This window comes from Mustela erminea, chromosome 2 (genome assembly GCF_009829155.1).
Source record: "Mustela erminea isolate mMusErm1 chromosome 2, mMusErm1.Pri, whole genome shotgun sequence".
NCBI lineage: Eukaryota > Metazoa > Chordata > Mammalia > Carnivora > Mustelidae > Mustela > Mustela erminea.
In genome coordinates this window covers 68,909,468-68,935,875 of record NC_045615.1, presented here as the reverse complement: position 1 = coordinate 68,935,875, position 26,408 = coordinate 68,909,468, and the positions used below count along the sequence as shown (strand labels likewise).

The window sequence follows — 26,408 nt, the reverse complement described above, 5'->3', positions numbered from 1 at the left end:
CATGACCTGAGCAGAAACCAAGAGTCAGCCACTTCACTGACTGAGTTGCCTGTATCTTTAAATTTCTGAAAAGTCTCTTTAGTTCTTTTTGAAAGGGTGAATTCATTTTCTTCCCCTGTTACATTCCGTTCTTCAAACATACTGTTTTTTAAGCCGTATGAGTCTTTCAGGTTGTTTTATTTTTATGTTTTGTTTTGGAGGGCCATTTTTCCTATTTGTTGTACATACTGTTCTTCTCTCACATGTTCCATTTCCTTTTGTTGCTTATACGGTTTCACCAAGGGCATCTTCAGCAAGGATTATTGTCCTGTGGGATTCCTATGCCCTTGGAGTGTGGATGTTTCTCTGGAATATAGTTCCATACTTGATATTCTGCTGGGCCCCAAAAATGTCAGTGCTGAACTAGTTTTCTGTTAATTATTTGGAGGGATTCCCTCCCTTGTGGATAGAGTAAATTCAGACTCTTCACACACATCTGACATAGTCTTGGGGTTTTTTGTTTATTTGGGGAGATTTTTTGGGGGCCTCTACCCCAGAGCTTGGATAGAGAGCAAGCTTCCTTGCCACTTCTCTGCGTAAGCTGGTGGAGCTGGTCAGTCACCTCTCATAGCTGGAATTTAAGAATTCCCGCTTTGTGCAAATATTTCACTCCTCATGTAGTCCCATGGACCTGTCTCTTGCCCCTACATGGGGTTTAAAATGACAATCCCTTCCCTTTGGACCATATCCAAGTGTAAACGCTTCTGCCCAGAGTCATGAGCAGTGGACGACTGTTTTAACTTTGAACACTTTCTACATTTCCAGCACTTAAAAAAAAATTCACAATATCTGTGTAATAGGAGATTATATGCTTGCTTAATCCTCCATGTGAAAGAACTAAAAATTTGAACCTTAATCTCTAATTATGGCTTAAAAGGATTATTCTCCTTGCTGGGCAGGCCCAGGATGTCCTCTGTTGAGTATGAAATCCATGTTGAATGCCCCGACCTTAGGTGTTAGGTGTTTTGGGTAGATACCAGGAAGGGCTGAGTCAAAGGGGTAACAGTGCGACTGTGCTATCCCCTCATATTACCTTCATTCCTCTTCCTTATTTCTCATAATACCATATCGTCCTCTCATTTCTCTATCCCAGGAGTCCCAAATGCTGAGAATGGAGACCTCTTCTCCTATTACTTTCTTTATCAGGACACCACCGCTGCTGGAAGCCCTTGTCTCTCTCTTACTGTATGGGGAAGCCTAAGAGTTGTTTGGGAGGGGGCGAGTGGCACAGTCAGTTGAGCATCTGATTTGATGTTGGCTCACGTCGTGATCTCAGCCCTGCATTAAGCTCTGAGCTCAGCATGGAGTCTGCTTGAGTTTTTCTCTCCCCTTAACTGCCACTATTGCGCGCACTCTCTCTCTCTCTCTAAAGTAAATTAGAAAAATAAAAGAGCTGTTTGGGGGAGAAGTTCACAAAAATCACTTAACTCTGAGGCTGTGTTCATTTTCTTGTGGCTCTTTTGGTAGTATCTTTGAGGAAAAGACAACCCAACCGCTGGGGACTAAGATTTCGGATTTTATCTTAGACATAGGCTACGTAGTAGCAGAGGAGCATACGGCTCATGAGGATATCTAGGCTTAGTTGTTATCACATTTACAAGCATGAGAGAAACAACACAACAGACAAGTGAAAAGATCAGTTTGGCTGTGCAAAAAAGCAAAGCTATCAACACCCACTTACCGCTTGACCTCAATTTCCATGTCACACTATAGCAAATCCATATATCATAAAATAGGCCACATCGACTCTATTGCAAGTTCTAACTGAAGAGAGCCGATGCTAGAACTCCGCCTGCGCACGCCTGGCCTCTATCATTCTGTTCTCCTTCCAGAGCACCCGGCACACACACCATGACCATCTGATGCCATCCAAAAGAAGATGACTTGTCAGGTTTCCCTCCAACCCCAAACAGTATAAACTCCGAACACTGTAAAATGTCCGAAATCAGGGATATCGGAAGGAAGAAAGTTTTCCCAAGTTTAACTCTGTCCCTGCGGTTACTCTAGAAAAGTAATAAACACCGACACAATTTATGCACAGCTGCAAGAACTTGAAAGTGAATGAAGTTGGGCTTTTGAAAAGTAAACCTTCACAAGCCCATTTCCCTCATGCTCTTTTATCTCTGTCCCTCTCTGCAACCAACAATTGTCCCATTTAGTATAGTCAGTACAGTTCCTTTTCAAAGGAAATGGAGTAAAGATATTTTAACCCCTTGAAGACCAGACTTATAAAATCGATTTTAAAAAACGAGCCAGTCCTGTTTCTGGGAAGGGCAGATTTGCCTTCTCCTTTTGTCCTGTATTCTTTCACTCTTAGAAATGAGGATGGCAGGCTACACATTTCTCAACCTCACGGTTATCAGCAATTTAAATAATTCAAAAATTCTATAGAAGTAAACGTCACTGTAATACATAGCAGGCCCTTTCTCCCTCCAGCCCCCTCTACAGTACTTCCTAAGTTAGAATGTCAGCCTCATTTTTCATTTCATTCAAAGTGACAGAAGGAAAAAAAAAAAAAAGATACTTTAGGGCCTAATCAGGTACTGTACCGGTGTCCCCAGTGATGGAAAAAACCCTCGGATTACTTCGGTGGGTTTGTCAGCTCTATTGTCAGCATAGTCAAGTGGCTGGAGACAGGAGAACTAAGAGAAAATAGTCGAATTTTAATCTGCTTTTTAAAGGCTCTTGGTCAGAAGTATAGCAATTCAGATACCCCTGTTTGAAAGCAGCAGGACAGATTTGTTAGAAGACAAAAGCTCCAATTAGTATTTTCCACACCCTTTCACAATTTTCTCTACCGCTTTTGGCTCTGAAACCCTTTATGCCAGGGCCTTTGTGCCGGCAGGAGGCGGGTGGAAGGGCACTCGGAGGCCGGGGGCGGGGAGAGCCCGCCGCTGCAGAGCCCGCCCGCCCGGTGCCCGCCGGAGTCAGGGAGCCCCGGAGGGAAGGCGAGCCCCCGGCCGGCCGGCCCCGGGGCGCCGGGCTGGGGGCGGGCGGGGGGCGGCGCGCGGGAGGGGCGCCTACCTGAGCTGACCGAGAGTCGGGCCTGGCGGATGACCACCTGCGGGGCGATGGGCGTTGCGGGCCGCAGCTTGTGGAGCCCCTTGGCGACCTGCAGGAGTTCGCCCGAGACGTCGAGCCCGTACAGGAAGCGGTCGCTTAAGAACACGACGGCAGCGGCGGTGGCACAGTCGCGGGCGAGGATGGAGGCTTTCAGGGACGCCTGCGGGGACATCCCGGGACGTGGCGAACCGCACGGAGGCCGCGCCCCGCACGAGAAGGCCGCCCGGGGACCAAGCTCAGTCTTCTAGGTTTTTGTTTTCCTTTTCTTTTCCTTCCTTTCCTTTCCTTTCTCCCTGCTTGCGGGCTTGCTTCCGCCTTCCTTTTCTTTCCTCCTTCCTTCCTTCCTTCCTCCCTTTTTCTGTCTTTCAGTCAAACCAAGATCAACAAAACCTAGAACTAGGGGAAGAAACCTCCTTTACTGGGCCGCTGAACGGAAAGAGAAAAATAAATAAATAAGGAAAATCCAAGTCAATTGTGAGATAAAACCTTTCTTTCGTTTTCCCCACTACATTTCTAAAACTCTACAAGTGATAAATGCATATTTCCTGTCATCAGAAAATTCAAACAACATAAGGTAGAAATGAAAAGTGCCCCTTAGTCTCCTGAGTCTTTACCTGATGTTTTCCCTCCCTCCTCCCCAATCTCATTCTCATTCTTCCTCATCATGATTTCAGGGCGATCCTTCTAGAAACTTCTACCCTCTTGTGTTTATTTAGACATTAATTGGTTCCTTGTCTTGCCTTGCTCTCTCCCCCTTTCCCTCTTTTTCCCTCTCATAAATGAGATTACACTAGACCTATTGTCATGCTGGTTGCTTCTTTCAGTCATCTTAGCATCTAGAAGAACGTCATGCATCAGTTCATAACACTCTGCTTCACTGACTGCCTACATTTTAATTAAGAAGAAATACAGAATTTTAGGAAATATTTTAAATTTATCTTGTATTTACTGAATTAATAAAACAAGAAAAAGTAGAAAACAGGCATGGAATGAAATTGTAACATAGAGTGAGAAGTAGAGATAAGCAGGCAGACTTGAATGGGAAAACATCATCTTTTGATCTCCAAGGTGTTATACTCAAGATGTTCAAAGTCATGGAGCCAATGGCACAAATGAGCTTCCCACTCGGTAGTACTTTCTCCATTTGCTAAAGTAAATCAAGCACTGCTTTCTGAGCATATTGGTTCACATGGGAAGCCCAAGAAAGCATTGCTTATATTCCTAGCACAATGTTACTACACAAAGCACTGCTTTCTTCACTACGTAATCCTAAGTACTAACAATTATTAAGTAAAACTAGATGTGGGGCATGGTGCTAAGTGCATTACATGTACTAATTCACTCACTCTTTACAACAATCCTAAGAGGCAGATTCTATTAATACCCCCATTTTACAGATGGGAAACCTAAGACTCATAGAGGTTAAGTAACATGGCCACCATCACATGATCCGTGACTAAGAGGGGAGATTTGAACACAGGAAGTCTAGGTCCAAATCCCACATGTTGAAGTCCCGTGTTGTACCGACTTTATTTTAGGAAAACAGGAATTGGATATCAATTATCTGATACTTGCACTAATGCCAGTAAATACCAAATACGTAATCAGTCTTGTTACAGTTGCTGGTCTGAGCATTATTTACTTTATCGAACTGAAACTAAAAGACAATGTATTCAAATTGGTAGAGAGCAACCTCTGCTTTTCAAAATCTGCCTGGCACTGTTCTTTTCGGTTTTAATTTGATACTTGTGTATCTCCGAGTAAAACTGGCCTAAACTTTTATATTTGGCCCATTCCAGAGTTCTCTCGATGGTGCTGATAGCAGAATTTGAGGTTTGGTATACTTGTGTGCTGTCTATAGCACTGTCGGTAGAACATAACATATATTTATAGGTTTTCATCCATCAGGCAATGCCTACCAATAACCACCACAATAACCCCTCTATTTTCACAGAGATGCTTTCTTAACTCGTTAAGACTTTTAAGCTATCACTGTGTTTATTAAGTCTAGAAAGTGATCATTTGCATTTGTATCTATCCTTTTGTTCAAACTGATCACTGTTCTCATTGTGATAGAGATGCCAATTATTAAGGCGGGGGTGGGGGTGGGGGTGGGGATAGTTCTTCTCTCTTCTTGGTGTTTCCTTCCATGTGAAGGGAGCTGGCTTACTGTAGCACTCCTGGTCTCTACTTCTTTACTCACTCTGCCCCAGGGGAGGTGGAATGACTAATATGTCTGGTAAATTTGGGAAGAAGAAACTGGCATGTCTGGCTTAGCTCTTCTCTTTTTTTCCTTGGGGTTGGGGTGTCTCAGGGAAACAGGATACTCTGCTTTTGTGTATCAAAAGTCTTATCTAGAAAGCCACACTATATGTGGGGTTCTGCTTGCCCTTATAATCCCCGTGACTGAATGGGGATGTCTACATAATTCTGGGATTCAGCTAGCAGACCTCCTGTGGTCTAATAATGAAGTTGTATCTTTCAATTTTGCCTTTATCAGAATTAATGGTAATGTTTAACCTCTTGTCTTCTAACTCTTGAATATATTTCTTGAATATATATATTTCTTGAATATATTTCTCAATTTGCTCAGAATCCAGGAGGAAAAGAATCCTAGATCCTCTCTAAGATCCCAAAGTTAATCATGGCCTAATATGTAATAATGTAATAATCCTTTCTAAGGAAAACTGAGCGGCCCACAGTTACTGCTTTTGAAACTGGCATGTATTTTGCTACTTGACCTTGACCTTGACTCCATTTCCCTACCCCACCACCAGCTCAAAGTTAAACTAAGAGTACTCATCAGATCCCTGGTCTCATGACTCTATGGCCTCACTTGAAAAAAATGAACTTTAAAATCTGAACTAAAAAATATAGAAAGAATGGTAGGGTAGAAAGAAGCAAAAAATAGAATGTAGCTAAGTCACACTTATGGGCAACCGCAGACTGAAGATGGAGGAATGATGGCTCTGAATCCAAATGCACCTGTCATGAGTGCCATTCTTAGAGTTCCAGGCCTCCTTGGTTGTTCTGTTATGCTTTCATAATAATGTACACTCTATTTTGAGAATTTGCTTGAGTGAACCTTTGTTCCTTCCAATCAAAAAAAAAAAAACACACACACACAACAACAACAACAAAAACTAAAACTGAAGTGTTCAAAACTTCTATTGAGAATTGTCAAATTTTAAAATAAGAACTAGTCAGTCAACTGACATTCATAAACTGTAAATTCAAATGGAAAGGAAAATTTATGGTTTTATGTATGCCTGGCTCTGTTCACTGAGGCTGGTCTCTGGTCAAGAGTCCTTCCTATGCTAAATACACATGACACAGTACTTCAGTTTGCAACCTCAGCTGTTATCTGCAGAACTTGTAGCCTCTTCCACTACTAGGCTTCCTAAAACTTGTGCTCGGAAAGAGCAATGCTACTGCTGTCACCCTGCTCGTTGTGACCGTGTATCTTGCAGGGTTCTCAGCAAACCACAGTGAGTTCCCTCTCTTTCAGGTTGCTCTTTGTGTGATGGTCAGTTCTGCTCTCCCTTCTCACAGGTGCCCCACTTCAGTTTCTGGGTAACCATATACCTACTTGGGATGCAATGCTTAATGACAGGCTATTTTCCAGAGGTGATTCTCGATCCTTACCTCTCTGATAAAAATGGTTTCCTTATTGTAGCACCATCTAGTTCATGAAAAACATTCACAGACATTATCACATTTAAATTTATAGTAATTAAATTTATAGTAAAATTTATAGTAACTATAACATCTAAGTAAGGTAAGGAGACTGAAGTTGAGAGGTTAAGTGACTTGCCAAATTTACAAAGCCCAAGGGGTGCCTGGTTGGCTCAGTGGGTAAAAGCCTGTGCCTTTAGCTCAGATCATGATCCCAGGATTCTGGGATCAAGCCCCCACACTGGGCTCTCTGCTCAGCAGGGAGCCTGCTTCCTCCTCTCTCTCTGCCTGCCTCTCTGCCTACTTGTGATCTCTGTCTGTCAAGTAAATAAAATCTTAAAAAAAAAAAAAAATTTACAAAGCCCAAAGGGTCAGGGTCAGGCAGGAACGCAACTCTGTATCTTTTTAAAGTAAATTTTCTTATTGTGGTAAACAATGCATAACATAAAATTTACCATCCTCACCATTTTCAAGTGTACAGTTCAGTAGTGTTTAGTATATTGTTGTGGAATAAATCTCAGAACTTTTCCATCTTGTGAATATGGAAGTCTTTCCCGGTCAGACAACTCCCTTGCCCCACCACAACCCAGCCCCTGGCAATTACCATTTTACTTTTTATTTCTATGACTTTGATTATTATAGGTAGTTCAAGTAAGTGGAATCATATAGTATTTGTCTTTTTGTGACTGTGTCTTTTTGTGATAATTTAGCATAGTGTCCTCAAGTTTCATCCAGGCTGTAGCATGTGACAAAATTTCCTTCCTTTTTAAAGCTGAATTATTCCATTGTATGTATATGCCAAACTTTGTTTATCCATTCATCTGTTGATGGACATTTGGGTTGCTCTAACCTGTTGGCTATTGTGAATAGTGCTGCTAAGGACATGCACATGACAATATCTCTTCAAGATCTTGCTTCCAATTATTGTGGCTATATATCCAGGAGTGAAATATATGGATCATAGTGTAATTCTAGTTTCAATTTTTTTTTTTGAGGAAGCTCCAGACTGTCTTCCTTAGAGAAGGAATTTTACAATCCCAACAGTGAACAGGGTTCCAACTTCTCCATATCCTTGGCCAACACTTGAGGGACACAAGTGTATTAAGGGTCAATTTTCTTCCACTTTCTCCCTATGGTCTGATCAAGGTGATTTTGCTCAGTGACTAATCTGGGCATAGAAAGCTGGGTCTCTGGAGCAAGGGCTAAACTTGTCACTCACTGAATCCGAGCTGTTTCTAAAGAAACCATATCCTTTATTATGATGAGCAAATTCTGAAAGGGACAAAAAAAATTGAAAAGAACATTCTTCTTATGAATTTAAAAGTAAAGGAACAAAAAGAAAACTTTATAGGAGATGGCCTTTAATTTCAGTGTTTTGAAATTCTCTAGTAAAAGTTGGTACCATGAGAGCAAATGATGAGTTGGTGATTACCTGGAAATTATACCCACAAACATTCTTCACACTGAGCTGCAAAGACACTTTGCAAGTTCAGTGGAAACTTCTATGAGGTGATCTTCCTGACTTGAGATGATTGAGGTTCTAGGTGTCTGGGTAGGCCAAGGGGGCCGGAGTTCACAGAGAGGGCTGCACAAAGCGAGAAGTCCAGAGATCTGAAGAGGGTTTCTTGGATTTTCAGCAGAGCTCATGCATGGAAAGACACCACCCAAAGCTGGAGAAAGAACCACCTGAGAGGATTAGTGGAAACAGTCCCCAGGCTTCATGTAGGACTTGAATTTCCACCAGCAAGAAAGGAAAATCTTGTTGTTCACATGGCATGGGGTAGAGTATTCCAAAAGGCATCACTTCAATGGTGAGACAAAATCAGAAGAAGTGGCTCTTGGGCCACTCTAAAAGTTTAGAAGCAAGCTTGAAAAAGATCAAACAATTTCTTAACTTGATTGAGTCCCAAAACAAAGCTCAAGGCTATTTATAGGCTCACAGAGTACCCACCATCCTATGTGGTGAAATTCACAATGTCTGTCATCCAGTCAAAAATTACCAGGCATGAAAAGAAGCCCATATTGCAGAGAAAAATAAATCAACAGAAGCTGACCTCAAAATGAGTTATTATAACTGTATTTCATCAGTTCCAGAAGATAGAGTAAAAGGTGGAATTAAAAACATGGGAGGGAGATGTAAAAATGATTCAAATCCAACGTGTAGAGACTAAAGAATACATCGTGTCAGAAATAAAAACACAGATATCTGAGTTTGTTTCCTAGCTGCCATTCGTTTGCCATGGCAAGTTACTTAAACTCTCCGACTCTCAATGGTTTCATCTGTGAAATGTGGATAATGTCTATTTGCAGTGCTGTTTTGGATTAGAGGAAATGTGAGTTGAGTGCTCAGCGCAGGGTGGGTTGCTTAATAAATGACAGGGAGCCCGTTGGGGGGAAATAGGGAAAATAAGTCAGTTCATGCATTCCTACTCTCCTGCACGACAAAATCTCAAGAAAAGACAGGCTCTGGAAATAAATGTCAGTGGACTTTTCAGTAGAGTAGAAAGGAAATAATAGATCATGTGTATAACCTCTATAAGGCTTATTTCAGAAAATGGCTCAGCCTCTAATTTCTTTTACGCTCTTTCTTCTCTCCACCAACTCTGAGGAGCGATGTTACTAGAAACTGAGAAAGAAGAAGGAAAATGAGCAGGCTTTATGGCAGTTGGTGAGGGAAAGCTGGTTCCTGAAAGGGGGTCCTCTCAGCACGTGCGAGTTGCTTTTGGCTGTCGCCAATGGAGGAATCCCTCCCCGAGCACCTGTAAACTGATGCTGCAAACACCCTATTCTACATCCTGCATGAACACGCCATATATTTGAGCAGAGAACATTGCCTAATCTATTTTTCCCCCTTCTACTCTTAATAGATTGGAGCACAAAAGCCTGAGAGAGGGTGACCTGCCAGACAAAGGCCCTTTGAGTTCCTTGGAAAAGTAGACTTGGAGGAGGATGGAAGGAATCCAAGTGGCCCTATTATTTCCACTTGCACTAATTAGACATTTTTCTGTCAGCTATTGAGCACTGCTGAGAGGCCAAACTCGCTGAATTCATTTCTAAAGTGTTTACAGAAGTTTGCATCTGTTTGTGTCTCTTCAGGAGGAAAATAAGCACTTCAATAGCATTGTGGAAAATCTAAACGAAGCATCCTATTCTGGAGGACCTGGCATCCCCACAGCTGCATAATTTAACTCTGTTCAGTGCCGAACCTCTCCTCGCATCTCTCTCCAAAACCTAACGATGCAAAATGCGGAGAAGTCAACTCAGGAGAATCTTTTCTTTCTTGCCATTGTCTTCTTTCTCCCTCTTTTGAAACAGCGGCCTGCTGTGCTCTACATACAGATCGAGGTGGGTATCATTCCTGCGGCCCCTCTCTCGCGTTCCTACCAGCACTCTGAGAAATTAATACCCACTTTCATTTGCTGCCAAGTGAGGGGATAGTAAATTCCTCCGCAGCAACGCAGAATACATCACCATCCTGGGAATCTCCCCCAAATGTACACCCGGGGAGCACTCTGACTTCAGAAGGAGGGAATGAAAGGAGGCCAGAGTGTGTGGCAGGGAAGGACACTCAAAGAGAGTTTCCCTACGTGGTAAAATGTGCCTGGGTTATGCACAATTAGATTAACATGAAAGAGAGTCCCTCCCCCCACCCCCACTCCCCAAAAAAGAAAGAAAAAGAAAACAACACAAAAACCCTAACCCAAGGCCTACATGGGCAGTGCCTTTGAAATGCATATTGGTCTACATGGAATTTGATTCAGGAGTCTTTTGTTTGGGTTTGTAGGCCTATGACTGACCTGCCATCACAGAGGACTCAAAAATATGATCTTTTTAGACAATCTCGCAGCAACAGAGTTTTGGTGTTGGAATCAACACAGGATAACTCCAGAAAAAAACAAAACCAAACCAAACCCAAGCAGGAATTCTATCCCTGTGTCTTCTCTCAGCCTGACGGTAAAGGCTGTCAGATTGCCCACATGGCCACCAAACTGTGTTTTTCTTGTCGACTGATCATGTTGTGATACAATATATGGGTGTAGATGAGAGAGTGTCTGGATTTCTAGAGACAGGCCTGCGCGCACGCGCGCGTGTGTGTGTGTGTGTGTGTGTGTGCACGCGCAACAAGCCCACAGTTGTTTTCTCACATCTGCTTCAGAATGGAAATACGGGGTTCTAATTGAGTTTATGGCACAAAGGGAACTTCATGGCTAGAAAGCTGAGTCAGGTGGTAAAGGAATTAAACTCCACAATGAGATTTCAATACACAGATGATTGAAAAAATGCTAAAGAGCCTTTGCTAAGGGCTTTCGCTGAACAGCAGCAAGGAAAAGTGTGTGCCGTTTTCATGGTTCCTTGCATTAGTGTTAGCCCCTCCCGATGCTGAGCATCAAGTTTGGGTCCCAGCTATGGGTTCAAAGCCGGATGCGTTCTCGGCAATGACAATGGCAGCTGCTCTCTAGGGGGGCTGGGTGAGGGGACTCAGAACTGAAGCCATCTGGCATTGCAATTGGCAGGAACAGTGTAAAGGGAAATTATTGTTGCATAGCAAATTGGGAGGTTGGAAGAAGGCAGGGGAGAGTGGGGGATGATGTCCTGAGGTGAGGAATTAGCAGAATAAACAGATGAGAAGTGGTGATGCCTGCATAGTTATACATCAGCAATAAAAGCAGAGTTAAGAGGAGAAGCCATGGAACTGGACTACTCAAGGTCAATGGAAGACCACGCATGCCATGCTCTGTATTCATCCAGCCACTGAAATGTGGAGAGGGAGGAAGAGAACAAAACTTGAACTTTCCTAAGGTTTATGCCGAAGGCCGGTTAACATTTCGTCAGCCCTTCTTTGTTTTACCAGTGGAACATGCAGATTCAAACCCTTTTGGAAAATAGTTGGGTATCTTTTTCTTTATATACCTAAAGATAACGTTTCAATCATCTCTACCTGCTTTTCATTCTCTCTCTCTTTCAGATCTACCATAGATGGAGTTGGCTATCTTTTAAAAGAAAAAGAAAGCAGTGTCAAAAGAGAGAACCACCTCTCCAGGATCCTGTGAATCTCATAGTCCCTGGGAGCCAGGGACCCGCATGCCTTAGCCTCTTTCAGGTTGCTATGGCCACCATGACTCCAATCATCCTTGGTCATTTCAACGTCTACATCGATGATTTCTTCAGGACCCCGGTCTCTCTGGCCACAGCCTCCGTACCTCAGGGATCTTGTTCTACACCCAGCCTTAGTCCCTATGACTCCCATAGTCAGAAACACCCTAGAACTTGCCATTTTGGCAGCAACACAGTCTGAATCTCAACTTGACCACTTGACTCTCTGAGCTTTCTCTTGTCTTCTAGCTGCCTTTCTCAGGTCAACTCCAACAATTCTGCCACCTTATAGGGACAACCACGTAATCCATTAACCCTACTATTTTTTGCTATGCTACCAGTCTCTTCATGTTCTCGCTAAATTCTTTAAATTCCCATGGTGCAGAAATATAGGGACTTTTAAAAAACCATTCTTGACTCCTTTGTCACTTTCTGCTTCTGTCTTGTTTGTTTGGAAATTCCAATCATATTTATTGTTAAGGGAAAATGTTGGCCTCACATTAAAATCAGTTGGACTTTAAAAAGCTCAGATGTCCAGATGGCACCCCAGACCAGTTAAATTGGACTCTCTGCAAGCGTACCCAGCCATCGATTTCTTTTAATATCCGCAGGTGATTCCAAAGTGCAGGTGTAGCTGCAAACCCCCGGGGCTATCCTGTTAGCCTTTCCCCATCCCTCATTTCCTCCTCTCCACTAGAGAGGGAATGAACTATCTAACGGAAGGAGTATCCCTGCCTCAGACCTTCCTCTCCCATCTTTTCTTTTTTTGTTTTTTAAAAAATTTTATTTATTTGAGAAAGAGTACATGCGCACGAGAAAGAGAGAAAGAGAGAACTTATCAGCCCACTGTCTGAATACCTAAGGCTACATTCTCCTGTCCGTTTTAGAATCATGAAGATTGCTCTTCTGTATCTATCTTTCAGATGGTTCTGAACACAGAAGGTGATGATGAATATTATTTATTGTCATTGACAATCCCCGTATTATATCTCCTTCTCTGCCTAACCCAAGCTTCAGCCCAAGCAACTGAATGGGGCTGGAGAAAAACACACAACCGCGACACTTTAAATTTATGGCCATAACTTTAAGTTGGCCTTCAGCACAGTCCAACAGTCCAGCTACGCTCACACTTTCTGCTCTCTTCTTTTTTTCTTTTGATTTTTTATTCCTCAAAAAAGCTTTTTTTTTTTTTTTAGCTTTCTGACTCTGTGCTTGTACCTTCATGGCTTTCACAGCGATTTTCTGCTCCTTGGTAAGGAAAGCGTGCTTGATCCTGTCACAAACACACTTGGCACACATGGAACCACCGTAGGCCCTGCTGACGTGTTTCTTTGTTTTAGACAACTTCATAAGCACTTTCTTTTCTTTTCTTTTCTTTTTTAAAGATTTTATTTATTTATTTGACAGAGAGAAATCACGAGTAGACGGAGAGGCAGGCAGAGAGAGAGAGGAGGAAGCAGGCTCCCTGCTGAGCAGAGAGCCCGATGCGGGACTCGATCCCAGGACCCTGAGATCATGACCTGAGCCGAAGGCAGCGGCCTAACCCACTGAGCCACCCAGGCGCCCTCATAAGCACTTTCTATCTCACCACACAAACTCCTCGAAGTCGGCCTGGGCACACATCACACACAGATTTTGGTGCTTTCCCAACCTTCTTGGTACAAAGGCAAATGATGCTGTTGCCATGGGTTCAGGGCAGTCTAGTTTTGTTAGAGGTTGTATTGTGGGACAGCTTACGAGAGTAGGTCAAATGCTGGACCATTCTGAATGCTGATGGACACCATCCCCCTTTCTGTTCTCTTCTCAAGCTTCCACACTTTCCCGGACAGCCTGGCTTCTTATTTCACTGAGCAAACAGTTAATGAGAAGCAACCTTCCTCATCCTCTTACCCAGATCTACCAGCCCTCTCGCTGTGAAGCCCATGTTCCCACCTATACTCCGGCAGGTTTAAGGTCAACCTCCCACTCAGTTCTATCCTTTCCTCTTTGCTTAAGGACACTGCCTGTAAACACCCCATTTCTCTTTCTGCATCATTCATTTCCTCATCTCTACTACATCATTCTCATCAGTATATAAAACTAGCATCTTCCATCTTTGAAGAAATTTTTCTTTATCCACACAGCTTTGTCTTTGTCTGTTCAGGATGTTGCCATAACGTAAAATGCCCTGCACTGGGTGGCATAAACTCTGTTATAAACAATAGACATTTATTTCTCCCAGTTCTGGAGTCTGGGAAGTCAAAGAGCAAGGTGTCAGCAAATCCTCTTGGCTGTGCCTTAAAACTACATACAAACGTCTACAATATTTATTATTGATGCTAATGTCATGATTATTTGTAGTGACAAAAAAATGTTAGCGAAGCCTGAGAAATTGGAATCCTTATTCCTTCTTTTTTGACTATGAAAATGTCTATAAAACCACAGCAAAATTATTTTCTTAGAGGTCTTTTCACTGGAAATAAATATAAAATGAAAAGCAAAATCAAGAGTCTATATTATTTGATGTAACACTTGGCTGTGGACAGAAAACTGATTTGGGGCCCATGAGCTTAATCTCAAAAATGAGGGGGAACTCATCATTACAATACACTCCATTAATAGGGGAAAACTTTGCACATGAAGCTTTGTAATGTAGCAAATGATTCCTGGCATATGATTTACTGAGAATTCATTCATTCACCCAACAAAATATTTATTGAGCATCTTCTAGATGCATCTTATGGTCATTGGATATACAATAATAAGAAAAACAGATACGGTGTTATCTGATCCATAAACATTCTGAAGATGCAAATTCCCAGCTAAATGGATTGGTTGGCTTTTAGAAGCATATAAATGTCAGAGTTAAAAACAAAAATTTAATATTTAGACCACAAGTTTAGCATTACAATCTGACTCAACACATTGATCATAAGTCCAAAACTTGGTCCTTAGAAGAAGGGTTATTTGATGAAGATGCATTCTTCTCCCACGTCCTAACTACCTTGGCATTCCATATTATCCACTTACTTAATCCTCCAATCTATGAAGTAGATACTGTTATTATTATCACTATAGCTGCAGTTTACATAGGTTGCCCATGATGACAAACTAATAAGGGGGCTTGGATTCAAACCCAAGCAGTCTAGCTACCAACTCAGCTTCCTTAGCCCCTACCTATGCTATCTTAATTTTATCAAGATTGTCATTGTCATTGTTACCAAAACCATATACTAGAGTAGTGGCATATATAGTACAAAGAGAACTGTTTGAACCTCATTGTCCCTAGGGCTTTTTACTAGTTCTTAAAGTATTAATTATCACTGAAAGGATTGAAAGTTGACTTGTGTCTGTTGCGACCTTAGAGAAACAAATGTATTGAATTGTCACTTTAGAATCTTACAGTCCAAGAGAATTACATTCACATAAGTGCTGCAGAAATAAATATTCAATCAGCAAAGGTTAACCTTGCTTTAATAAAACCTCATTAAGAAAAAAAACTTCAGATTACTGTACTAGGAAATGTCAACTTAAGGAATGGTTATTCATGTCACAAAGTAGTTTTCATGATTCACTATAATATTCTTAAATAATGAACTTCTATTGTATATTTAAAATATAATTCAATTACAAATAATGTTATTAATAACAAATAAGATGCTTAAGAAGGGGAACAAAATAGTAGGACTTAAACCAGGTGGTACATTAGTAAATAGTGATGTTTTGTTAATATAGATTCTTGGGTCTCAATAGAGACCTAAAATCAGAATCTCTGGGTATATTTTAAAGAAGTGGCTTTTCCTCCCACCCCCAACACACACACATCCCAGATAATCTTGATTCAGTCAGCCCATTAAGCAGCATTTGAAATCTCTGGCATAAACCATTAAAGTCATAAATAGGTGTCAGTAATGTACATTTTAAGCATATCAGGCAAAGATCTAGTCTTCCACAAAGAGTGAAGGGAAGCTGTCACATTCTTGTGCTCAAAGTAATAAAATGAGAACGCTACTGAGAGAGAAGATTAGATCTAACCTCTAAGCAAGATTTTTTTAAATGTTATGTTAGTCACCATACAGTACTTCATGAGTTTTTGATGCAGTGTTCCATGATTCATTGTTTACGTATAACACCCAGTGCTCCATGCAATACGTGCCCTCCTTAATACCCAGCACTGGGCCAACCCATCCCCTGCCCTCCTCCCCTCTAAAACCCCAAGTTTGTTTCTCAGAGTCCACAGTCTCTCATGGTTTGTGTCCCCCTCCGGTTCCCCCCCTTCGTTTTTCCCTTCCTTCTCCTAATGTCCTCCATGCAATTCCTTATGTTCCACAAGTAAGTGAAACCATATGATAATTGACTTTCTCTAAGCAAGACGTTTTAGGGTTCTACCTGACAATGACTCTAGAAAGCCTAGAGATTTCAATTTCATATACAGTGTCAGTGGGAATAATTCATGCCCAGTATGATAAGTTTTCAATAACCATGAAAGAAACAGATTTTGCTTCCAGTCTCTAATGGTGAATAAATATAAAAAGTTTGAGAAGGAGTTGGTAATACTTCCAAAATGTGACAGATTACACATACATATAGGAAAGAAGCCAACTTGTTGAGGCTATTCTCAAGAGGGAACTACTCACCTCAGCTGCTTTAGGGACATACTGCAGGAAAAGGCAAAGGGAGGCCTTTTAGTATACCGAGGCACTATCTGATTTGGGGTAATTCATTTAACTTTTTAATTTCAACTTTCTTCTATGTAAATAAGGATAATAATACTACATAGATTACTGAGAAACCTGAAGAAAATATATGTAAACTGCTCAATAGCAGCTGCTTAAGAAACAATGTCTCATTATTTTTAGAGTGGATTGGGGGTAGATCTATGGAATCAGTCTCTCAGATCTCAAAATAGAATGAAAATTGCAAAAAGATTCCACTGAAATTTACCGGTAAGAAAGAAATTAAGCTTACTGACATTTTAAAAAATGGATGGACACCAGCTCCTTACTTTGCCTGTCTGTCAGATGGCCACTCATCATGGATTGTGCTTGAGGAAGCCCTCATCTTGGAGGGGCCAGCAGTGAGAACACTGAGCTCAGTCTTCAGTTGCTCCTATTGCAGTTTATGTATAGCTGGTTAAGTAGATGGACAGACTGTACTGTCACAACTCATAGATACTTTGGAACAATCCGTAATGAGAGGGAGAAAGACCACAGACATCTCAAGGCAAAGTTCTTTAAAGAATTGTCATGTTTAAAGAGTTTAGACATTTTCTTTTATAAACAGACAAATCTCCTGCCTTTCCTGTGATGAGTGGTCGACAATAGTATGATACCCAACCAGAATTTTGAAAAAAAAATTTCAGGTATTGGGGACTGGAAATGTTTTCATCACGGGGATCTTCATGCCAAAAATAAAACATCACATAGAGATAACTCACACAAATGGGAAACTTTTAACCTGTTTAAAAATTTTCCACATGAAGAGTTTTACATCCTTTGTTAAAAGAAGAATATCTTCTGACTAACTTGCAAAAAGACACAATTGATACTAGAGAAGGCAGAAATTCATAGCTGAATTTCAACAAATGATTCTTCAGGGTTGGTGGATGGATTGAGATATGAGTGTCACGAATTAGCTGACCTCTTTTATTTGGGATCTTCCTATCTTGGAAGCCTAATTTTTTTCAACTATGACAGCCATTAAAAGTAAGGGTTGAAAAAACCTGTCCTAGCCATATCTTTAAGACACAGTGCTAAGATCTGAAAAATGAATGAAACATACTTGATTATAATTTTAACAAGAACCAAAAGGTTCTCATGCAAATAATGCAATTTAAGAAAATTATTCTAAATTAGTCACTTAATCTTAGTGTTCTTCTTAAATTTCTAAAGTATATATAACATAGTAAGGCATAGTAGAAGCATATAATTTATTAAATGCTAAAAAGTTTTTACTGAAGGATAAGCATAAAAAAAATCAAAGGCAACTGATTCAGAATAAATTTATCAGTGAGATCATGCAAGTCTCTCATTTGTGGGATACAAATACATCCTAAAAAAGAAGGGGCTAATTCCAAATACCTGTGAAATTTCTTGAGTCTAAACATTTTATAGTGTCTGCCCTTGAGACTGAGGCAAGTGGGTTTAATAAGCTGAGCAGGTGATTGCACATGATGACAGGAAGATGGCAGGCAGAGGGAGGTGGCACAAAGCGGAGGTCTGGGTTGTGTCTCAGCCTAGCCACATTGTAGTGTGGGCTAGGAGAGGCTTTTGAGCTCCCTGAGCCAATCACTTCATCTGGAAAATGGGCATAGTCCAATTTACTTTCCAGGGTTTTCATCAGGAGTGTATGTTGTGAAGAACGTATCCTATGGAATCATATGAAATTGCCACGATTTGGTATTTGTTGACATAAAAAGACATAGCCTTTAAACGGATATAAACAGTGTCCGATATATGAAGATGTGTTTTCCAAGATAATATTATTGTTTAAGCTCCTTATTTATTTCACATGCGCGACTTAGGTAATGTTATTCTTCCTTGTTGACAGGACTGAATAAACACACCCCGAGGGTTTATCCCTTTCCGAAAATCATTGCTTTCTTCTGTCTGCCCAGCGCAGCAACCTCTTCCTTTCCTGTGTTTTGAACCGGGCTGTTCTGCCTGCTCATCTTGGTCAGATCTACTCCTCCAAGACTTGGCTCAGCCTCTGGGTCTCATTATGGGGAGACATGAAACTCATGCCACAGGGTTAGCCCTCATCAAAGGGATAACTCACATGCCTGATTCTGTGGCAACCAGAGTTTCGTTGGTAGAATTTTAAAAACAAGTCATCGTTTTAATTTATCTTCCATTGAAACTTGAAAGTACCGTATTAAAAGGGGCAGTTTTTGGCACAGTTTTAGAGCAGGGCTTAAATCCTTGGCGATTTTAATCATACTCTATCTTAAAGTCTGAAACTTCATAGGCCTTGGTGCTAATATTTATCTTCCAAGGGCGCCTAATTTTCATTCATTAAATGAAATTTATTTTTGATAAATCTGAACATTGGTTTTCAAAAGAAGGACTATAATGTTCTGTAGAAGAAACTAAAGTTTTGAGTGTTGACAATTGGAAATGATAAAATCTCTGTCTTAATTGATTCTGCTCTGAGTACAAAAGTCCAATTGTGTGAACAGAGGGGATGCTAGGCAGGTGATAGGGCAGCGGGAGGGATCGGAAGGAGCAGAGAAAGTCCGGCTCAATCCTGCAACAGGTCTGTGTGAAGAATGGAGCTGTGCAGACACAGGGAGGACACATCAGGCTCAGGACCAGGATGCCTGGGTTCTGTGTCCTGTGGCTCCCACGGACTGGTTCTGTACCCTGTGAGGAGCCACTTCTTTCTCTGGGTTTCAGTCCCCCATCTATCAAAGGATAGGCTTGAAATAGATGACCTGTAAATTTCCCTCCAGCTTTGATGTTCTAGCATTTGATACAGAAATAACTTGTGCCTGTGAATACCAATTATATAGATCTATACACACCATATTCCATATGTGTTGGCCCACAGGTGTGTGCATTTAAAACGATCTCCAGAAGCAAAGCAGGAGCAGAATGATACTTAGCTAATAGCAGGCCATCAGGTGGGCAGAGAAGATTCCGAAATAAGAATAGTCCTTACTTTATCAGTGAAAGATGCCTTGTCTGAGTCACTTAAATAATGGCTTTAGCTTGCTCATTGTTAAGATAGAAGCAATGTGGCATTTATACTTGCTCTGAAGGAGGTGGTGCAGTGTAGCCTTACTACCTCTACTTAGGTTTTTCTGAATATTTGACCCCATCTAGATTTAAAGGTAACTGATCAACGGATACTCTTCTCTCTCCCCTTCCTTTTTTGTAATGGTAAGAGATGTTGATTGTGAAGAATCATATATATATATATATATATATATATATATGTATATATATCTTTATATATATAAAGAACAAAAGTCACTAGTTATCCCACCCCTTTAATGAGCATGATCATTCAAATTTATTTTGATTTATTTAGATTCTGTTGTTCAGGATAACTAGTAGGTGCTTTCGTCAGAGGAACATTTACAAATCTTTTGTTTACATTAACTGAGATATCCCCCAGGGACTTAAGCAAGGAAAAAGTGTCAGATCGCCCTTTTAGAAAGACGGTTTTGGTTGCAGTATGCAGTACAGCTGGTGAGCCATGGGGATTATGGATACTGTCTGCCAATCTATCTCTGTGTCTCCCCCTCCGAGCTCATGGTAGAATTGTGCTTCCCTGCCTTCTTGAAGTGAAGTATGACTACATGGCTTAATTTGACCTATGATCACCACCAAAACCACCTTAAAGTGACCTATGGTCATTTCTGCATGCATGTATTTAAAAGTACTGTACAATTCATCATTTCCCCTTCCTCCTGCCATGGCAACCAGCAATATTCTAAATAGTAGATATTCCATCAAGCTGGGTCCCTGAGGGAGAGTGACATGAAGCAGATAGCTCTCTTTTCCACCCCCGCCCCTCAGATGGACGTACAGCAAGACGAAGAAACAAACGTTTATTGCTTCAAATCTCTAAGATTTTGGCACTTCTTTTTTCTGCAGCATAACCTTACTATCCTTATTTTTGAGGATAAATAAGGAGAGGGGTTGGCTATAGGTAGGGACAGGGGTTGGCTATAATCTAGGAAGGAGATGTTATGGTCTGAACCATTATCGTTGCAGTAGGGTTGGAGAAAGGAAGACACATTTGAGAGCTATGTAAGAGGAAATGGTGGGCTTGATAATCAATAAGATATGAGGGTTGAAGGGGAAGACAGAATTAAAAATGATTCCTAGGTCTTGATTGGGTTTATTCATATTTGGTATTGGCTGCAGTTTGGCTCTAACTCTGAGACTCTGCTCCATGTATCTTGCCCTTTTCAGGATCCAGGCTGAGGGAATAGCCACTATCTTGTTTGTGAAGTGAAGGAAAACTTCCAATGGCTGAACTACACCAGGGCTTATAAAGTTTCTGCTTGGGACTGGCATATGTCACTTCTAGTCACATTTCATTGGCTAAGACAGGTCATATGGCCAAGTCTGTAAGAATTAGAATATGAGGGCACCTGGGTGGCTCAATTGGTTAAGTATCTGGCTTTGGCTCAGGTCATGATCCCAGGATCATGATCCCGTGATCTTGGGATCAGGACCAGCATCAAGCTCCCTGCTCAACTGGAAGACTGCTTCTCCCTCTGCCTCTGCTCCCTCCACCCACTATGCTTCTCTCTCAAATAAATAAATAAAATCTTTAAAAAAATAAAGAGGAGAATTAGAAGAATACATATTGAGCACCTGCCACACATTAGGTGGTCAATAAATGGGAAGAACCTTTCCAACAAGTGGGTCATTTGACAAAGGGCTGGCTGCCCCGTCTTTTCATTTGGGTAGTTTTTCCAGGATATGAACTAGGTCTCTTATTTCTTTTGCATTTCTCTGTGTTCTATACATATCAAAAGTCTGGTACATGTTAATACTCAATAAAGTTTTTCTGAATAAATGAATGAATGTGTAGCTTGCATTCATTTTGCTTTATACACCCTGATGAAAAAGATCTCAGCTATCAAAACCCCAAAGCACATAGTTAAAGATGAAAATTTCATTTGGAAAAAATCACTTGCTGAAAGAATCATAATCCCCAAATCACCTATTACTGCTTTTGAAGTTTCTATTTGTAATATGAAAACTGGCCTCTGAAATGAATGTGTTTTAAATTATTTTTAAGAACCTTTTTTTAAAAATATTTTACTCATTTATTTGACAGAGAGAGCATGAGGGAGCACAAGCAGGCAGAGCAAAAGAGGGAGAGGGAGAAGCAGGCTCCTCACTGAGCAGGGAGCCCAATGTGGGGTTCGATCCCAGGACCCCGGGATCATGACTCAAGCCAAAGGCAGTCCTTTAACCAACTGAGCCACCCAGGCACCCAGTTTTAAGAACCTTTTTAAGGGTGCCTGGGGGGCTCAGTCGTTGAGCATCTGCCTTCAGCTCAGGTCAAGATCCCAGGGTCCTGGGATCAGCCGTGCATCAGGCTCCCTGCTCAGCAGGAAGCCTGCTTCTCCCTCTCCCACTCCCCCTCCCCCTCCCCCTACTTGTCTGTCAAATAAATAGATAAAATCTTTAAAAACAAACAAACAAACAAAAAAAACACAAAAAAATCTCTTACCCCAGAGCTGCTTTAAGGAGGGGAATTTTATTGCTCCTAAGGATAGCGTCTCACTTTACCTAATCCTCATACCATGTATCTTTCTTCAACTTGGCTTTCATTTCCTAATAAATTTATACTTATCTGTTTCTAAAGATACTTTTGTCCCTCTGCCCCTAGGTTGATCACACTAGACATTTTAAAACATTTCCCCATAATATTGTAATGACCAACTCTTCTATTTATTTGTGCTTTACTTATGTTTTAATTTTGGGTTCATTAGTACTTAAGTAGTTTAAAAATAAAAATATCAACAAGTTAAAGGCACCAAGATTATCTGAAGAGACATATTAGAAAAATATTCTGGAAGCTAAATATATCAAACTTTATTCAACCACAAAGGTTTTTCACCCACGATAGCATAAGAAAACAACTAATCACTTATTATTATTGCTATTACTATTATTATTATTATTTTTGATCTCTCTTCAAATTACTGCAAGGTAGCACAGATACTTCAAAAAATACTTGTGGATTAAAGCTTATCAGATTGCCCATTTTCATGGTTATACAGTTGAGAAGAAAACGGAATAAATATCCTCATTCTGAGACTGTTTTATCTCCTTGGACTTGACTTTTAGCCAACCTCTAAAAATTACCGCGTATCTCTTTGCAGAGGCACCACACTAAATTTAGGTTCCCTCCCTCCACAGAAACAAGACTGGGGACAGGACAGCTCCTCACCAGGATCAGGACCCCCAAAACTGCCGCCGGGAAGGCTCAAAACCAGGGCCTATCCAACAATTTCTCTTAGTCTGGCAACTCAGCCTGCTCTCCACTGTCACACATGTGCAAATCCAAACACACCCTTTATCTCCTTTTTAAAAGCCTTATTTTCATGTTTTCTTTAATTATGTGAAATCATCCTTTTTTTGGAGTGTAAAAGTTACTGGAAAAATGACAAAACGTGGCATCTCCGCTGTGGCTGGTGCCTTCATCCCCTGGCATCTCCGAAGCAAGGGTAGATTTACTAGTCAGAACTCTACTGTGCCTGCCTAAAAGCAAGCTAGACAGAAGCGAACGGTAAATGCCTTCAATACTTTTTGAAAAAAATCCATCAAAGGTTTTGTTGAATGATATTTATAAGGGCCTTACTGTTCTCTTTCAAAAACTGAAATGCCCTTCTCCGACACTCGAAAAAAATCGCCTGTGCTTTTCATCTTTCTGTCTTAGAGTGTAAACATTGTTTTGAGTGAAAAGAGCTGAAGGAGCGCTTACTTTGCCTTGAAATTTTATTTTTAAATAAGAGAGGGAGAAAATCCTTTTTCTGACTAATACTAATAATACGGGTCAAAGTGTCAGGCGATATACAATTAAATGGAAAACAAAAAAGGTTCCCCCTCTTTTTCCCACAGCACAATGGCACTGGAATATAAATTACCAATGAAGATGAAATAATACTTCAAAGCCTGTAGGGCAGGGCAGTGCAGTGTTTACAAAGTATTTTCTAGGGCATCATGAGACATTAAAGATGATGGTAACCCATGGACTTGGGGGTGTTGCTGAATAGTCTTAAACTAGCATGAGGTAGGATTGTAGGTCCCTGTAGCCTGTGACCCCATGATATGCTTTGTTTCACGGGGCAGCTGCAGTTATCAACAGATGTTTCAGCAATAAATAATTGGTATCATCTCGGAAAAGACCCATCTACCTGGGGAGAGGGCATAATACCAAAAACACTGCCCAGCTATTACAGCCACATTAATCTCTCATCTCTCCAGGTTTCTCGGGGAGCGTACTGCAGGTGTTTTTCCTGGGAGAGAGTGAACAAACTCTCTCGAGTCAGCGAGCTTTGTGTGGAGTGTAAAGGAGGTTGGCCTCTGCCATAAATTTCTGTCTGTGGCCACACACCAAAGGAGAAAAGATTGGGGGTGGGGGAGGAGGAGGGGGGTGCGCGGGGAGGGAGGAAATGGGGGAGGCTGAGGAGACCAGAAAGCAAAGCATGAAACACATATAACTTTTCTTGATTAAGTTCAGCCCAAGAGAGGAACATTATAAATGACCCTTAATTTCACCAACCCAGGCACTCAGTGGAATTCTATGCTTAACTTTGATCTGTTATTTGTGGAATTAAGTTTAATTAAATTAAACCTAACAGGGTTTACACTCTAAGTGTAATGCGAATTTTAAAAATAGAGGGGAAACTTTTTATGGGAAGGGTTCATTTCAAGGCAAAGAAAACCATGGCAAGTTTAGGTTTGTGAAAAAATTGTAAGAAGAACTAACTTGGCTGAAAAGACAAGGTCAGTAGCCTTTGACTAATTTTTTATGTAAGAACAGAAGCTCATAATTAATTGATTATTAAAACATGGCCATCCAGCTTCAGTAGAGTATAATATTGAAATCAAGGGTAATGCAACAACAACAAATCATGGAATTCTTTTGACAAGCTAAGATATCAAAAGTCGCATGAGTTCACAGGGTGCTATAGTTCTCCGTATTTACAAAACAGAGTGGGTTAGTAATTGTGCACTTGGGGTCTGATCCAATAGGAAAGCATCCTAAGAGTCTTGGGGAGGTGTGGTTACTTAATTTATAGTTTGATGGGGGAAGCTAAAGAAAATGATGCTCAGAGTTCAAAAAGCTCCCAGGTTAAATGCATCAGGGGCTAAAGAAGCCTAATGGATGTATTCTTGGAGCTGCCTCTCGTGATCTTGGGAGCTGGACACAAACATCTTAATTCCTGATGTCTCTGTTTCCCCCAACTGTGACATCCATGCAGTATACAGAGGGAAAGTAGAAGGAATAATAAATGGGACCTTAAAACAGTCTAACGACTATGAGTAGTTTGGCTCCCAACTCACATTCATCCTCAAATGCAGCAAGACCACATTTTCAAAAGACCGTCTTCAGTTTTTCAGTGAAGTCACTTCAGCTATGCGTGCAGCGAAGGGGGATCTGGAGGTTGTGGGACGGACTGAGAGGCATAAAACTTTGGTTATGGTGATATGCTGTGTTTCCCTCTCAGCCTGTGTTTGAAATTCAGAGGGACTTTCTTAGCCCCAAACGTCAAAGCAGGGGTCCCACCATCTGTGAAGCTATCCTGTTCTCACCTTCCCTAGAAAACTTGAAAGTTCCATACCATCGGCTGCCCAATCACACAAGGCTTTCCAAGCAGGTAAACAACTACTGGCTTTTCAGGAATTGGTCCCAGACCAAACAAGTTCCTGGAATTGATGGGAAGGAGACTGCTTTTATTTATTTATTTATTTTTAAGGATTTTATTTATTTGACAGATAGAGATCACAAGCAGGCAGAGAGGCAGGTAGAGAGAGAGGAAGGTAAGCAGGCTCCCCGCTGGGCAGAGAGCCCGATGCAATGCTGGGCTCCATCCCAGGACCCTGGGATCATGACCTGAGCTGAAGGCAGAGGCTTTAACCCACTGAGCCATCCAGGGGCCCCAGGAGACTGCTTTTATCATAGGTCTCCTGCAGTCTTCACTTTGGAGTTCCCTTTACCCCCTACCATGTCGCTTCTTCCTTCACATCCCTGGTCAGGCTCTCTGACTTTCCCCTTTGCTCTTTATCCTCTTCTTTCCTTTAGAACACTGGTTCTCACACTCTAGCACGCACGTGAATCACCTAGAGGGCTTGTCGAATGCTCATTGCTAGACTCTCAGCCCCAGAGCTTTTGACTTGGTAAGACTAGGGTAGGGCCCAAGAATCTGAATATCCCACAAATTTCCAGGTAATCTAGTGCTGCTGCTGTGAGGTCTCATTTTCAGCATCACTGCTGAAGAACTGCCCTGTTCAATAAAATAGTAGCCCTATTCACATGGGTCTATTTATACAGAAATTGGTTTTTTAAAAAAAATTAAATAATATGAAAAAGATTCAGTTCTGCAATCATACTTGCCACATCTCAAGTACTGGAAAGCCATAGGTGGCCAAGGCCTTATGTATCGGTCAGCAGCGATATGGAACATTTCCATCATTGCAGGAAGCTCTGCTGGAGAGCCTGCATCTCGCCTTATAGTTAACAAGTTTCAGGAAATCTATCTGTGCTTTCAAGTTCTTCGCTTGGGGCTTCCTGAGGGAGAACTGGCATTGAGGTGGAGAAAGGAGTAGCTCCACCATCACTGGTCGGTTCCGCTGGGCACATTCATCTCCCTGCCCCTTAATTTCCTTCTCTGTAAAATAGGGATGACAATGGTAATAATCACGGGAAGGCCATTCTGAGAATTAACTGCGCATGCGCAAACAGTTTGTAAAATCCACAGTTTTACACTAATTGTAGTTATTATTCCATTCCACTTTTCCACCTATACCAAGACTGCCAATTTAAAATCCCTGACTCATCCCTGCATTCTTTCTAAGTATTCC

General features: G+C 41.3%; 1 protein-coding gene across 7 annotated transcripts in view; it reads right to left on the bottom strand.

Annotated features, from left to right (window-relative positions):
* The window catches only part of ALPK1 (alpha kinase 1), a 119,894-nt gene that overhangs the window by 25,348 nt on the left and 68,138 nt on the right, over positions 1-26,408 (bottom strand). For all 7 annotated transcript variants that reach the window (XM_032333160.1, XM_032333158.1, XM_032333162.1 and 4 more), the window contains one exon: positions 3,064-3,262. In XM_032333160.1, coding sequence (XP_032189051.1) covers positions 3,064-3,262 — 199 coding nt within the window. The remainder of the gene's footprint in view (positions 1-3,063; positions 3,263-26,408) is intronic.